General features: G+C 35.5%; 1 protein-coding gene across 1 annotated transcript; it reads right to left on the minus strand.

Annotated features, from left to right (window-relative positions):
• Positions 1 to 1,797: 1,797 nt before the first annotated feature.
• On the minus strand, positions 1,798 to 6,496 carry LOC134654098 (troponin C). Its single transcript, XM_063509523.1, has 5 exons — positions 6,355 to 6,496; positions 5,953 to 6,124; positions 3,483 to 3,585; positions 3,029 to 3,177; positions 1,798 to 2,190 (listed from the first exon to the last, which is right to left on the minus strand). Exons 1-5 carry the CDS (start codon positions 6,355 to 6,357, stop codon positions 2,162 to 2,164), a joined length of 456 nt encoding a protein of 151 aa, XP_063365593.1. The 5' UTR covers positions 6,358 to 6,496; the 3' UTR covers positions 1,798 to 2,161.
• Between the last annotated feature and the right edge of the window lie 6,027 nt (positions 6,497 to 12,523).

The raw sequence follows: 12,523 nt of genomic DNA on the forward strand, positions 1-12,523 counted from the left end.
CTTTCTGCTGATCCAATTGAGATACTTGTGGTTATTTTAATAGGCATAATTTTGTACAGTCGACGTGGAAAGTTGGTTATGTAACCATATAGAAATTTGGTAGTACATGGAAATATTATGGAATACGAATGAATGTGTAATTAACATGTGATTGCTAGTGTCCATTATACTGTGACTCATAGTAGGTAGGTCCAGTGACGTCACGTCAAAATAATTTGTAAGCTAGCCGGGCTACTTATTTTCCTTATAGGACAAATTGTTTAAGAAAAAGAGGCTAGCCAACTTTGTATGAAGTCTAATAGACGCGTTGCTACTATAGGTATTAAGTGACGATATAATTAAATATCAAAACTGCAGGAATTCAAATACATGTTTCATAAAATCGGCAAGTATTTTATTTGCAAATATACGTTTAAGAAATATAATTGGAAAACTTAACCCGTTTAATTAGGTATTTATAATACGAAATACTTAGGCCCACTTGCACCATTCGACTAACCCGGGGTTAACCGGTTAAACCTGGAGTTACCATGGTTACCAGTACAATTTGACACTGGGTTACCGGTTTCACCGCTTAAGGGTTAATGGGATGGTGCAAGTGGGCCTTAATTAGTAGTAGTAGTAGTAGTAATCACTTTATTGTACACAACACAGGTTTACATAATATTTACATTAACATAATACATACAATAAATATAGGTAGGTAGGTATCTAATATAAATATAATATTTATATTAGATACCTACCTACAAGGATGATTCTCGCAGAAGGAATATACATATTTCTAAATGTATTTTCCTATAACAGGACAGGTGAAAATATAAAATAATAATTCACGCACCCAACTGTACGCGCATCTCAGGAAACTAAATGCAATTGGAAAATTGACCAATTGTAGCGGTGGGAAGGTGGCTAATTTTAGTCAAACAAGGGACAATTCCTCACTTTCAAACACCAATCACGTGGGGAGTGGAAGTTTTAGACAAGCCACTTATATAACCAATATAACACCTGACCTGGCAAGTGAATGCTAAATTTATACTTAAATTGCGATGAATATAGAATGGGAGTCGACAAACCGGAAACACGTCATGCAAAGCAAGTTATGCTGTAGAAATACGTGCACAATGATATTATTTATAGAGGGTTTATACATATTTGGACTGTATAGAAAATCGGTCTCTTATGTTTGTGAAAATCGGTCTCTGATGTTAGGGCTTACGAACCTAATTCTAGGCTTTTAAATATGACTGCGTGCAAAATGTCTTCTTTAAGTGAAAGAAAACCATAACATACCTGGTAGTATTTTTTTTTGTGTAGGTACTTAGGTACATAGGTACATCTTATTATTTTGCATTTTGATTATTTTAAGGATTCATTAATTATTTGATACTTAAATGTTAGGAAAAAACAGAAGTTACATTAAGTAGAAATTATGCATAAATATAATAAATAAATATTATAGGACATTATAGGACATTATTACACAAATTGACTAAGCCCCACGGTAAGCTCAAGAAAGCTTGTGTTGTGGGTACTCAGACAACGATAGATATAATATACAAATACTTAAATACATAGAAAACAACCATGACTCAGGAACAAATACCTGTGCTCATCACAGAAATAAATGCCCTTACTGGGGCTCGAACCCAGGACCGCGGCTTCACAGGCAGGGTCACTACCCACTAGGCCAGACCGGTCGTCATATGAATGTGTATCTGTGTGTACTAATTGACAGTACCTAATTGAGGTGATGGTTAAGTGTTTTATTTAATAAATAAAAATTCACAAACAAATTTATTAACAAAGGCATTTATTTAGATGTCAATAACTTAAATAGTTTCCTCTTGTAATCAAGGTGTAAAAATATAACCATAAATATTATAATATAATGTCTCTCGAGAACTGGAAGAACATCTCATATAAATTATTCCGGAAATAATTCTTTAGAACGCTCTCTGATCCTTGGCCTACACAATGTAGACTGTCTAATAAAACGCACTATCTATAAGATAGATGATGTAAGGTTGTTTTTGTCACGAACCATGCTAATACCGCATTAGTAAGTTTTGTACTAATATCGAAGTCTATGCAACTTCTAAATAATGTATAAATAGTAACTAAATATAATAATACTATGGGAATATTGCTGATACGCCTAGTCGCCAGTCATCATCTCCATGAATTCTGTAAAGGAAGAAAAACTTTACTTAATAAAAGTATGTAGATCTAAATCGGAGAACAAACTAAGCTGGTCGGTGTCATCGGTGACCACAGACAAGACATCCTCTAGACTGAGCATAGTAACGCTACCCCCTCTGCCACTATATACGGTAGTTTTACTCCATCTTCGAGTCAAAGTGTCAGAATCCCGTGCCGTGATTGGTCCGTGTCTTTGAACGGACCAATCACGGCACGGGATTCGCTCACCTCGTCCCCCCGCACCGCCGTATTTTTGGCAGGATCGGTTTCATGAAATAATTGGTCTAAACTCCGTCTAGAGGATTCCTAGTCTATGTCGGTGACATTGTTGTTGAATTTGGCCAACTAACAATATGACCATTCATTATGACCTAAATAACTACAGGGATTACTTGACTTTTCTTTATTCAATGTGAATTTAACATAACATGCCATCAAGTGGTGCTTTAAGAAGAGACCTTATTTGTCTTTATTAATAGAACCCGCGGCAAGATAGCATCTATCAATCGCCTTAGTCCATTAATAAACACGCTTGTCGCTTATCATCGGCGGTAGGATATATACTTAAAATCGACAACACTGTTGACTGACATTTCATAATCCTTATTGCAAAGACATAAGGTCCACCGATGTTCAGTCAAGAGCGTTGATGTTAGTACCTCATAAATGTATACTATCCGCAAACCAAACTGACGAACAGGGCCGTAAAAATTCTCATTCACACTCGCGTGGTCGTATGTAGGTTGAGAGATATAGTGATAGAGGTCATATGACCTCGCTCGTCACTTTGGTTTACGGCTAGTATGGCATTACAATGACGTACCATCGAAATCGACGGTTCCGGAGCCGTCAGTGTCGATCTCAGCGATGATGCCGTCGAGGTCGGAGTTGCTCAGCTTGTCATCGAGGGCGGCCAGGATTTCCTTGAGCGTGGACGTGGTGATGTAGCCGTTACCTTCGCGATCGTACAATCTGGAAATATCAAAACATCGTGATATAAGTATGTCAAAGCGTACTTGTATTATATTGTGATTTTGTTCAATACTTACAGATACAAAATAAGAGGGTGTACTCGTATCGTAATTTTAAAAAGTCTTTACAGAGTCAGCAAAACCATTAGCTTAGCACAGATGCATACATAATATTTGTATGCAGAGATGCTAAGCTAACAACTTTGTACATCAAATTTGTAGAAGAGGGAGAATATTATAGAGCAAGTTTAGAGGACATAATTTTAAGTCTTTGCAAGTAATGTTAATGTTTGTTTGTTTATTTACCTGAAGGCTTCCTTCAGTTCTTGTTGCATGGCTTCGGCATCTTCCTCCTCCAAGAAGTGAGACGCGATGTTGCAGAAGCCATCGAAGTTAATTTTGCCAGAGTCTGGAAAAATAAACAATATGTCGTTAGTCAACAATACCTCCTTTTTAACCTCACTAATGTTCCAACAACTATAAGTAGATAGAAAAATTGTTTCCTATGCATAGAGATAGCTTGTTAAATTTTACAATATTATTAATCTGAACTGTAACGATCCTGTCTTTTATCGTGATATTAAATAAACATCGTTACCTACATACAAGTATGAGTTTTCGTTCACATCAGGAAAATATTAAACTAAACATTCAAGCGTTTCATAACATTTTTAAGCGCCAAGTTTATTTGTAGTTCGACTTTAATTACTAATGCCAAATATAAATTCCTTTCATCACTTAACGATTCCAGTGTAAAAAGTAAACCGGGGCGACCAAAGGAACGGAGATCTTGAGGAGTCATCCGGAAATAGCATCGTCAGTTGAGTTGAGGCGACGAGTAAAAATATTTCGTAGCGCAGAGGTGCGACCGTCAACGCGACACGTGCTTAGGAAACGTTGCGTTCGACTTCTAAAAATACTGGCCGTTATATTATATTTAATTCTTTCGAATTTTAACGAACGTGTTCGCATTTTAAACTTTGTTAATAAAAAAATGGATATTTAGAAATAACAAAATAGCACGTTGTGTTTTTGCGTGTCGTGTAAATTGAAATTGAGAACTGTTACACGATTTTGAGAGAAATATGATGCTTTATTTCATGGTAAACACATGGCATGCGCATTAACCCCTTTCCAGGCCGCACCAATCCAAGAGGTTTTACCAAAAAATCCAAATATATTCAAATTAATCATGATTTGATGATTCATTTGAAGACAAGTCACATTTCCTGAAAGTGCAAGCTACTTTGAACCTTAAATCGAAATGCTAAAGTTGAAATTATATTGGCGCGTATGTGGTCGATAAATCATACTATGCCTGGAAAAGGGTTAACATATCGCATCGCGTATAGATTATTTGTTTAAATTTATTTCCATTTTTCTTCAAATGTTAAAAATTTACTGAAATATTTATTGGTTCGTCAAAGAAAGGGCTTTAGGTTAAAATTGATTAAGTCCAACGACATGCCTGCTTTAAAATAAGTAACTTTAACTAAAATACACAATAAATTATAGCATATAAACATTTTAAATGTTTGTAATTTTCCTATAAAACGAAATAGCTTTTATTAAAATATGGTCCAAGTTTATGTCACCTGAGTCACTTTTTGGTCACATTTTAAAGGTCTGTTTTAAAACGTTTACAACACACATGCTTAAAATATATAGCTTCCTTATTTATACTTAATTTGTATGTCATGGTCTTTTGTATTTTTATTGTATAAAAAAAATACCTATTGAAATATAAAAATTAAAATACTTATGTAGTTACATAAAATTAAAAATGTAAATAAACATTATTGGTTACCGGTGTTACATTATTGTGTACCGGTAAAAACACGAGTAAAATACGAGTACTATTTCATTCAAAAGTTTAACGGGGTGTATCCTAAAATCTCTGAACTTTTAACACTTAGTTCCATTAAAGATATTTGATATTTGATATTTATTGAAAACAAGTTTTACAGCATTACAGCTAACACCAATGCACTGTAAAATTAAGTAAGTAATAATAAAGCGATTAATAAGCTACCTATTGCATGTTTAATTCGCAAAAACGTAAAAAATCTTTAAAAAGTTTACGACTTTGGTCGGCAAACAAGTCGCAGTCAGGTGCAAAAGATAAAAAAATATTAAGGAGTGTCCGGGAACGGACAATTGGAGAGTACTGGTGAGCATAAATGAAGCTTCTTATCATAAAAGCTGTTCCAGTCAGACACAGCAGATCAAATCGATTTGTTCGAAACGTAATTATGTTAGGTACTAACTCATTTAAGCTTAAATATCTGGGTGACCGAGCTTCGCTCGGAAAACATATAAAAACTCGAAAATGCGCGTTTTTCCAAAGATAAGACCTAGCTAGATCGATTTTTCGCCCCCGAAAACACCCGTATAGCAAATTTCATCGAAATCGTTAGAGCCGTTTCCGAGATCCCCGAAATATATATATATATATATATATATAAATAAATAAATAAACAAGAATTGCTCGTTTAAAGGTATTAGATAGATAATGTATTTATTATAATAACTGAATATACAGTGTCGCTTACCTAACGCTACTCTTTTACTAATATTAGTAATTTATAATTTAAATTTAAATAGTACGTCTGGAAATTCCAGGAATGATGGTAGGTTATTTGATAAGTTAGCTGTGTTTTCAATTTTAGACCAAAAATCGGCTTTTAAGTACATAAATAATTTTTTTAGCGTAATAAAATAATCCCGTTAGGTAAGCGACAATGTAGTGAAATGGTATATTGTCGGGCTAACTTACTTTCTGGATCGTTCTCAACAATGAGAGCCTGCAGTTCAGAGTCATCGAACAGCTGTCCCATGGTGTTCAGGATGGTGGAGATCTTGAGGACGTCGATGTACCCAGACTTGGTGGTGTCGAACATCTGGAAGGCTTTGCGAAGCATCGCCATCTTCTGATCGTCGTCGGTGTCCTATCGAAGAAGGTAAAGTTAAGAAGGAAAGAAGAAAAAGATAGAGAAGACATTTTACCGACTGAGGAACACTATATTAAGAGAAGTAGTATTATTTTGTAATAAGGAGAGCCTTTTGTGGTGTATCGCTAATTGACAATCGCAGTCCCAGCGCAATTGTACACTTGACACAACTTTCAATCACATCACTAACTTCACATCACTAAAAGCGTATCAAAATGCGTCCTCACCATGGCAGTAGGGTTGGTTGCTTTATGTAACAAGAACCGAATCCGAGTGCGAGTGTTGTTACACTGGATTTCTCGCCCGCGTGGCACCCCTATTTATAGAAAATCCTCAAACGTAGAAACTCTGGAATACGAAAATAAGTGAAAAACTAACCTGCTTCTGTCTCTATCGAACGCGGGATTATGACGTGTTTATTGACTCGTTGGAGTGTAAATTTACGCTGAGATGTATGAAAACAATTTTATATTTCCCTATAGCGTACAAACTTGAATAAGTATCACAGAGTTGTGTAACGGGAATAGGTAGGTATTTCCAAATTTAAAGTAATTTTAAGTCATTAGAGCTGGTTCATAGTATTCTGAAGGATCTTTTGTATTCGTTTCTGATTGGTACACAGCCAATCGAAACTTATCAATCTTTTAATTGAAAAAAAAAACTAATCTTACCCTCATATTGACTTTACTGCTTGTCATACCATATTTTGAAGAGGTAATTGGTTACAGAGCTCTGTAAAAGCACCTAATATGAACGAAATCACGTTACCGAGTGAAAGTTGGAACATGTATTTTCATACGATATCACTATGTTAATCTCAACAGTGTGAAAGTGTTATAAATTTGCCTTCATTACTGATTTATCCATTATAGTTACCTCAAATGTTTTGTTTAACCGCCAGGCTAATTGTAAGCGGTTACCCTAGACCATGATAGCGTGAAACTTATCACTTACGCGCAGTCGTTCCTTTCAGAACCTGTGCACTTCAGTTTTGACGTACCCCCCACACTGTAGTCACTTGACTTTTACCCTCTGTTTAAGAGCCAACAGGAGTGGTCATATCTCCATACAAACGTACTCGACTGTTTCCTCCGTGGGTTTTGAAGCTAGAGCAATGATTGTTTCAACACAGATTAATATTGTCAATATCCGTGTCGGACCGTTTTGCTTTTTTTATATTTTTGTTTTTTAAGGCGCTAGAGCCCTTCAAAAATGGCCAAAATGGCCTAATTGACTATGCCGCAATGAGAGGCATGGTATTCAAAACAGATATCAATTAGTCAAAAAATCAAAACGGTCCGACACAGATAATTTCATAATCATTTAGATTTCCAAATTTGGTTCCGATTGGTTAAGTTTTGGAGGAGGAAACAGTCGAGTACGAAACCTCGATTTTTGAGATTTTTACGCAGGATTTTTCGCCTTGTCCTTATCGCACTAGTTTTAGAAGCCGCTTCCGTTAGCGAGACGGGTATATTTACCTAAAATATTTAAATCTCAGCTCCTGTTTCGTCTCAAGTGTCTCCCTATACATGCATACTTAGTACTTACTGTCCAATCACACAAGACAATAACAGCCGCTACAGCCGATGGAACACTCATTCGAATGTTTATCGCATTATCACGCAACAAATTTCAATTGGCAGATATGCGTGGTTTCATTGCATTGTTTAGCTACGCGGGAATCACTTCCTGTCCATGTAATCGTCTCTTCCTTATCATTAAAGGAGCTAGAACTGATTTTCTTATTTTAACCAAATAGAATATACCTCATATTTTAATACATTTTTGCACACATGACTGACAGCTGTTTTGACTACGAGATTAAATACCATAGTGGTGAAAAATGTACAGTGCTAGTACAGTGTGATTAATGTGATCAAACCTTCCTTACATTTGGTCAGCTAACAATTTTCATGCTAATTTGTTGATTTGGTTAACATACTTAGTGTATAAAAATAGTAATATATATTAATTTAAAATACTAAAAAGAATACCTTCCGCCACTTGTTTTAAGAAAAAGTTTATGAATAAAACTTTATTGGCAAACTCGCAAACTAGAAACTAGTGTAAAATTTCTAGCCTTATTTAATTTAAACTATAATATTTTCCAAACTCGATGGATATGGAAAATACTATAGCCGTGCCATAAATTACCTTGCGCGACTTTTTGGTTTTTGTAAGTAGGAAGTATATAATACCTGTTTATCTAAAGATAAAAATAATTATTTTTAATTCATATTGGATTTATTTCTGATATAAACCAAATAGTCTACTATCACTACAACAAGACTATACGCAAATTTTTTAACTTCTACTTGACGAATTCAAATTTAGTTATACTCTGCCAGGTAAACTGAAGTGTGATGTTTACTGAATCAACACACAATCATTCCACGCGTAAACCGCCCAGTCCTTGATCGTAACAGATACGATCGTCCATGCCAAGTCTAAAGCATTCCAGAAGCGATACGTAGCGCTAATATATTCCAACATTTCGTTTCCTTAGTTAGGAAATTCCTTTGATGCGAGTGCCGATACAAAACAAGCTCAATGAGAATATTGCGTGCGCGCCGCCACGGGGAAGGGATTTTTCAGACATTTTAAACCTTTGCTGTATACATGTTTCGTGCAATTATAAAGCTTTTCAAAGCTACATAAAGCTTTTTAATTTATACTTATTAGAAACCAATTAGAATTAAAAATTATGAAACTAGTTCAAAATGCAAAATAGTCATAATCATAAAAAATCTTTTATCTTCCCAGAATACAACACAATGCTCCACACGATACAAATTTTAGTACATCAACAAATAGGTACATATGTATATCATGTATATATTTAATATAAAATGAAAAAGAACAATAAATTAATTGACAGTTGATATAATATTTTGACCACACATTATTAGTAAGAGGATAGTTCGGCTATCCTCTTACTAATAATGTGTGGTCAAAATTCTCACCTTACGGCATTAAATATCCATAAAATCGTTTTTTTTGTTACAATTTGCAGAAAAGTAAATATATTTGGGGCTTACAAAGCCAAAATAATAAATGTGTGATCGCAACCAGCTTTATTAGGTAAGTAAGTGAGCTTTAAAGTCCAGATTAGTTAGGACTCTATTTGAATTTGCAGACTTCTCGTGATACAGCATTTAGAAACCCTCAATAATTTTCTATTGAGGGTGGTTATAAATTTGTATTTTTGTACCAGAATGCTTAATGAACGTTTTCAGTCAGCATTCGAAATTCACACAATGGTGAGTGAATGCGTCACCGATTGGCCACCACTGGCGCGTGAAACGGGTTATACGACGAGACGGCGCAGATATAGAATGTCGGTGATCGACTATAATTTTTGTATTCTCTACCGAATACCACAACTAGAAAAACTATACTCCAGTCTGAATTCGTCAGTGTGACGCGGAAATAGAATTGGGTCAGCGTTTGATTTAATGGCCGGATGGTAATTATGCGCTAACGATGTGATATCTAGTTTTATTTATATTTAAATGTTTACAATTTTAGAGTTTAGGTACGAAGTAAGTATTATTTCATATTTATCAATTGGACTAATCCCAATAAGGCCAACTTGGATCACTAGATCGGAAGGTCAAACCGCAGTTAGTTTCTAGTGTCTGCTCCATTAGTGAGCCATACCTAACGCAATAATAAGGGTAACATTCCATTTCTGACCGCAGCTGCACTACTGGTACTGAACGCGTCGCTGTTGGAAATGGACTGTCACCTTAAGACTCTTTTTACAAAAAAATATACAATCTTCTTACATATTCTTTTCTAATTAAAACGGTACATAATTTAGTACAAACATTAGTCTCAATTAGAATCGTTGTAAATGTGCACGAGAACAGTTTATGTTTCTCATAGAACATTTTAAAAATCTTTTACTCGGCAATAAATTAATTAATTGTCTTCTAAAAAATACTGGCGAATCTAACTGAAATCTGGCAAAGCCGATTCGCCGCTTCCTGAACAAACTCGCATACCTAGTTGTGGGATCATTCAATCACTACAATTGTCTATTTTCATTGGCTACTATCTCAAACGCTGCAAGCTGACGCTGTTTAGCTTCCTGCGTTTCCGCTTGTCGGCACTTCAGCATTCGATCCTATTTGCGATCTCGTGTCGTCGGCACACGTTACATGAATTGATGACATGGATTTGTAAAGGAATTCGGTCAAGCTTACCTGATTCAAGTAACTCTCTCTCTATATATAGTTCGCATGTTTATTGATAATGACGTTATTTATGCAAGTACTATATTTCTTCTTTCTCATATTGTTTTAAAGTATCATTTCGTGCTTTTTGTCGGCTTATTAGAGTAATCTGCTTTGGCTTATAATTCCTTGGCTTATAAACCCGTTAGTAATTCCGCAGTCTCAGACACTAACGGGTTCTCATTAAATTGCTAGTCGATCCGTAACTGACGTGTGAGCAATTTACTGTGATTTAGCATTCCCTGACCAAAAATAATTGGCTATCATAGCCAAAAGCAACGTTGGATGCCCACAACATCGGTACTGGACCCTGAATCATCGGTGTCAATGGAGTGGAAATATAACTTCATTTTGGCACGGAACAGACTATTTTCCTTGCAGAATTCAATGGTGATATCTAGACGCCAGATGTAATACAAATGCTGCGGAGATATGCTAATCATTGAACTAAAATTAACGGTCAAATCTGAAAACAAATATACCATAATTACCTTGCAAAGGCGTGCTAGAATTCCCACATGATTTGCATTGCTCAGATTTTGTTGCATAGCTGTTTGGCAGATGCTCGGTAAATTAAACGATGATTTATATACCTACCGAGTAATAAACCATACAATCCAAACTGCGAACTATGTTTTGAATAAAATTTAACACGTGTAAATTATAACCAAAGTTTTATTATAACAATAACATTTCATACAGTCAGTATATTTTATTACGATAGTACACGTGAAATAAAATGATTTACTAATATTTTTAATGATTAGCTCCTTTGTAGTCGAACAAAATAAAATAAAATAATGTTGTTATTTCTTTCATTCCTATTATATACCTACTTATTGTTTTTTGTACTTTTTATACAGCCTGCCTGAGGGGCTACCGCGAAAACAGAATTTCGCAAATTGCGGGCATTTTTCTCTGTCACTCTAATTACGCCTTCATTGGAGTAAAAGAGAAAGATCCCCGCAATTTGTGAAATTCGGTTTTCGCGGAAGCCCCTCTGATTTCTAAGATCAAGTTCGCTATAGATTTACTATGGCGCATTTGATCTTAGAAAAGCGCACAGATTATACCTGAGCATTTTCACTTAACTGTGCACCTTAAAGCGCGACTTAAGTCGTATTTCAGTAACGTCTAACCGTTACATTCCTGACAAAATGTATGGTGTAAGGGGGCGCCATAAGCCTTCAGTATGAAGTGCATATACTTGGAAAAATTCGACCTATGCCGCTGTTCCCCGGTGGCCGAGAGGTAACAGGCACCTGTCGCGATAGCAGAGGACGCTGGTTCGATTCCAGTCTGGGGCACTAGAGGCTTGGGTCACTTTTTCTGAGTATATGACATTTATTTCAGTTTAAAATGTATGGGATCTGACATTAACCGTCAGTTTTGTAACGATTGCTGGTTAGCTTGGCCGGTTGGCCGTTAAAGGTGCACAGTTAAATGAAAATGCCCACCTACCTACATAATGTTGCAGCATGGTCTATTTGCACATAAATCACTCTAACCTTGATTACTCTGCAACGATCAATTATTAGCGCAATATTTATTCCATTAGTATATTATATTTTGTTAATCAGGTCTAAATATTATTTGTTTGAGAAAAATAGAGCTTTCTCAGCCATAACTTAAACATGTAGGTTGTCACACTGCCGTATTCGAACTTCAAGATATTCACAAGAGACGACACGTACCTACTAGATCCATTCTAGATACGTTATAGTTTAAATTTCAACTAGTTCTCTTTTGCAGCGCAATTCGGGCAACCAATGTCACTTTTACGATAGATCGTGTTAGATATCTATTAGATGTGAATTAGATCTCTAAGTAATATCTTGTGGAAATCGTTCAAGAGTATCTCCAGAATCGCGGAAATGTCAAATTTGACAGGTTAGATCTTAAACATATCGTTATCGACTATCGTATCTTGTCGATGTCTAAATGACATCTAATAGATGTCTATTACAAAATCCGAATCGGGCCCATATTCCCCAACATGAAAAATTGTTATTATACTTAGTTAAATTAGTAGCGAATTTGAATGTTCGCAGGTTCGCACGGTGTAATAAATCAGTTAAATTGACGCTCTTTAGAGCTTACTGTCAGACAGCCTGTGGGTGAAGTTTACACAACGAGCCTATAACGCATTGCGCGT

The sequence above is a fragment of the Cydia amplana genome, chromosome 14 (assembly GCF_948474715.1).
Source record: "Cydia amplana chromosome 14, ilCydAmpl1.1, whole genome shotgun sequence".
NCBI lineage: Eukaryota > Metazoa > Arthropoda > Insecta > Lepidoptera > Tortricidae > Cydia > Cydia amplana.

What these genes read in the sequence shown, in the direction of transcription:
- LOC134654098 (XM_063509523.1), bottom strand. An exon ending in TGTTGAGAACGATCCAGAAA is followed by an intron (nt 3,586 to 5,952) that starts GTAAGTTAGCCC and finishes TTATTTTTCCAG; the next exon opens with ACTCTGGCAAAATTAACTTC. An exon ending in CGGAACCGTCGATTTCGATG is followed by an intron (nt 2,191 to 3,028) that starts GTACGTCATTGT and finishes CTTCCTTTACAG; the next exon opens with AATTCATGGAGATGATGACT.